This window comes from Coptis chinensis, chromosome 2 (genome assembly GCF_015680905.1).
Source record: "Coptis chinensis isolate HL-2020 chromosome 2, ASM1568090v1, whole genome shotgun sequence".
Lineage (NCBI taxonomy): Eukaryota > Viridiplantae > Streptophyta > Magnoliopsida > Ranunculales > Ranunculaceae > Coptis > Coptis chinensis.
Window position 1 is genome coordinate 31,198,455 of NC_141457.1, and position 3,576 is coordinate 31,202,030.

The window sequence follows — 3,576 nt, forward strand, 5'->3', positions numbered from 1 at the left end:
ATATATGTGCAATGTATGCACGTAAAAAAAAATCAAATTTGGGGTTGGATGTTTGATTATTTTCTATATCAAAGCTTGAAATGATCACTTGAATGGTAAATGTTTTAATGTGTACGATTAATATATGTTCATAGAGATGTAAAGATGATTATTGTCACGTCATTAGTTACATAAAATATTATTGTGTGGGAAAAGAAAAAAAAAATGAATTTTAGTGTTTAAATTATTAAAATTGTTTAATAATCATAATAAATAATAAAGAACCCAAATTAGAATTGGAACCGATAAAAAACTGTGGGTTTTGATGGTTTCAGGTCTGGTTCTTATAATTCTCATACTAAAACCGTTGAAAACCGGAACCGATAGAACCACAAATAATAGAACCGAAACCGAGACCACCACTAAAACCTGACCAGAACCGACCGTTGGCACCCCTACAGTGTCTATGTGGTCTTAAGTATTATCTCAACGTACAGAAATTGATAGACGAAAATAAATTAAGATGTACGTGATTAGAATCAGGAAAGCCACCAAATTCGCAAGGTCAACAAAATGAGAAGAGATCCTCAAGTGGACGGGTGCTGATAGACATTCATTTTTCTACCTCGTCACACCATATAAAAGAACAGAGAACACACGAGCACACTGGAGGAAAACATTGGAAGCACACTGGAGGAAAAGCCATCAGAAGAAATACGCGGAAGACCCCAAATCCAAATGATCAACAACTCCAGGAACGGAATCCGAAACAGGAGGCATTTGTCCAAAGAGCGGGCTGTGAACATACTCACTACTCGAATCGAATCCAAAATATGACGCTGCCAACCCCGTTGATTGCTCCTCCAACCCAGTAAAGCATGAGGTATCCAGCCATTCACCCTGACCCATATCATTGCTAGAAAAGTTATAAATGTCAAAAGGTAGGGGAGGCAGTTGTATTTCATCATCGTATCCAGCACTACTGTTAACCATGACTGAATGTGGCTCTTGTTGATGTTGTTGAGATAGAGTTTCTGCTGGAATCCATGGCTCTTCACCGCCGGAGAAATGATACAAATCGTCGCAATCCTGACCAAAGAACGGTTGGGTTGAGGAGTTTCCTTGTTGTGGAGGAACAGGAATATCAAAGAGAGCTGAAAAGTCATGTTGTGGTGGCTCGTCAGGGGAGATAAGCGAGGTTACAGATGAACCCGGTGGCATGTCAGAGTAAACGAAATTGGTTCTGGCTTTGGTGCCACGCATTGACCGAGCAGCTCTGTCGTAGGCTAAAGCAGCTTCTTCGGCAGTGTCAAATGTTCCCAGCCAACGCCGTTCTTTGGTTGATGGGTCTCTTATTTCTGCCGCGTATCTTCCCCAAGGGCGCCTTCGAACTCCAAGAAATTTTCCTTTTGTTTCTTGCTGTTGCTGCTGCTTTTTCTTGCTCTTCTTTTCTTGAATTAAATGGGGAGATGAAGATGATGAAGATGGGGTGATCGTGAAGTTATTTAAATCCATGAAATGAGGCTGCTGGCTAGACAGAAAATAGTGTACGTGAAACGTACTCAAAAGAATAAGTTGTTGGAGAGGGTAGCTGCAGACTAGCTTGAGTTTTGCTGTTGTAAGTTGGCTGTTTAAATAGGGCGCGGCGAAAGTAATCGCTTTTTTGTTTTTTAAGGTTTAAACTTTTGATCAACATGCGAAGTGAGATTGGGTCCGCCATATGATGGGTCCTTACTCCTTAGTGGAGATCTTTTATTTTTGTTGATGAAGAGATCATCCAGAAATAATTCAGATGAGTTATTATTATTATTTTTTCGCTTAATTCAGATGAGTGATTAGAGATCAATCAAGATTTATAAAATGGATTACAGTTGGTTAGACTCACCCCTCCACCCTCCACCCTCCTATTAGATGAGTTATTACATGAACTAGCTAGTTACTAGATCGAAATTAGAAAAAGTTTTGTAGTGTTGAATCCCCATAGTTTATCAAATCTTTCATAAATTGTTATAGTAAGTGGTTCTTCACAAGAAATCCGTTTGTAATGATTGGGGGAGATGATCACAAAATCATCCATTGATATATATTTATATGTGTTTGTCATAATTAGCAAGCTCGATGCAAATGATCAGGAGTTTCTCTGACACAGTTATTTTCTGATGGGTGTTTTCTTGCAGTGCGGCAGGGAGTGACTCTCCAAGACAGATCGGGGAAAAAGTAACTCTAGAGGACATTTTTTTTTTAATCACTCACAAGAACCAGGTAGATAAAATGTCAAGTATGCTTTTGACCGCGAAATTAAAAACGGTTCAGGTAGATAAAAGATCAAGTATACTCTTGACGTAAAATTAAAAACGGCTCGGAAAGATGAAAGGTCAAGTATACCCCTGGTACGAAATAATAAATGGCCCAGCTCAATCGAAATGACCTGGTGTATATACTATGAACAATCATTGTTCATACCTTAACATGAGCTATGAACACTCATTGTTCATATATACAATAATTGTTGATTGTTCATACCTATTGGGGTATAAACAATCACTGTTCATACCTTAATATAATGTATGATCAGTAAAAACACCTATTGGAGTATGAACAATCACTGTTTATACCTCAACATAAGTTAAGAACAATTATTGTTCATACCTATTTGGAGTATGAACAATCAATGTTCATACCTCAACATAATGTATGATCAATAAGAGCACTTATTGGAGTATGAACAATGAATCATTGTCATTGTTCATACTTATTTGGAGTAAGAATAATCACTGTTCATACATCAACATTAGCTATGAACAATCATTATATTGTTTATACCTATTTGAGATATGAACAATCAATGTTCATACCTTAACATAATGTATGATCAATAAGAACACCTATTGGAGTATGAACAATAATTGTTTATACCTCAACATGAGTTATGAACAATCATTGTTCATACCATACATCAATATATTGTATGAGGTACGTTCACCTATTTGGGTATGAACAATCATTATTCATACACCAGCATAGGTTGGTATGAACAATCATTGTTCATACATCAGCATAAGGTATGAACACTCATTGTTCATAGCAAAACGACAGAAAGGGTAAAATTAGAAAATATTTATTTCAAATCCGGGTCATTTGTCCTTGAGGGTTATTTTCACCCAAATTTGTCCTTGAAAGTGATTAAAAAAAATCAGTGGTTTTGAGAGTGATTTTAACTCAAAAATGGGCCTTGGGACCAATTTCTTGAATATACAGTACCTTAGGATTCATAGTAGTTTCCGAACCTGTCCTACGAACGGGTGCTAATATATTAAATTATTCTGATAAATATTAACAACTATGTTGAGCTATGAGATATGAATATTATATTGATTACCCATCCAAATTTTTTGTAGAGTGAAAATTCCACACTCCGTAAAAAGAAAACGAACCCACTTCGACTTTTTTTTGTCAATTAATGTAGAAGTTTGATAAAACTTTTGTGAGAATGCCCGATGAGACTAGGATTATATTGAAACTACTTGAATAGCAAGACATTCCCAATCATATGAAAAATGATATAATAAACATCATTTTAACTGCAAAACAATACTT

At 36.2% G+C, this 3,576-nt stretch overlaps 1 protein-coding gene across 1 annotated transcript; it reads right to left on the reverse strand.

Annotated features, from left to right (window-relative positions):
• Positions 1 to 513: 513 nt before the first annotated feature.
• Positions 514 to 1,517, reverse strand: LOC147515766 (ethylene-responsive transcription factor LEP-like). The gene has a single exon (XM_086594504.1). The coding sequence runs from the start codon at positions 1,492 to 1,494 to the stop codon at positions 685 to 687; it is 810 nt and encodes a 269-aa protein (XP_086450630.1). The 5' UTR covers positions 1,495 to 1,517; the 3' UTR covers positions 514 to 684.
• Positions 1,518 to 3,576: the final 2,059 nt, after the last annotated feature.

Bases quoted from the DNA above. Each gene is read 5' to 3' on its own strand.
- LOC147515766 (XM_086594504.1), bottom strand. From the start codon at position 1,494: ATGGATTTAAATAACTTCACGATCACCCCATCTTCATCATCTTCATCT.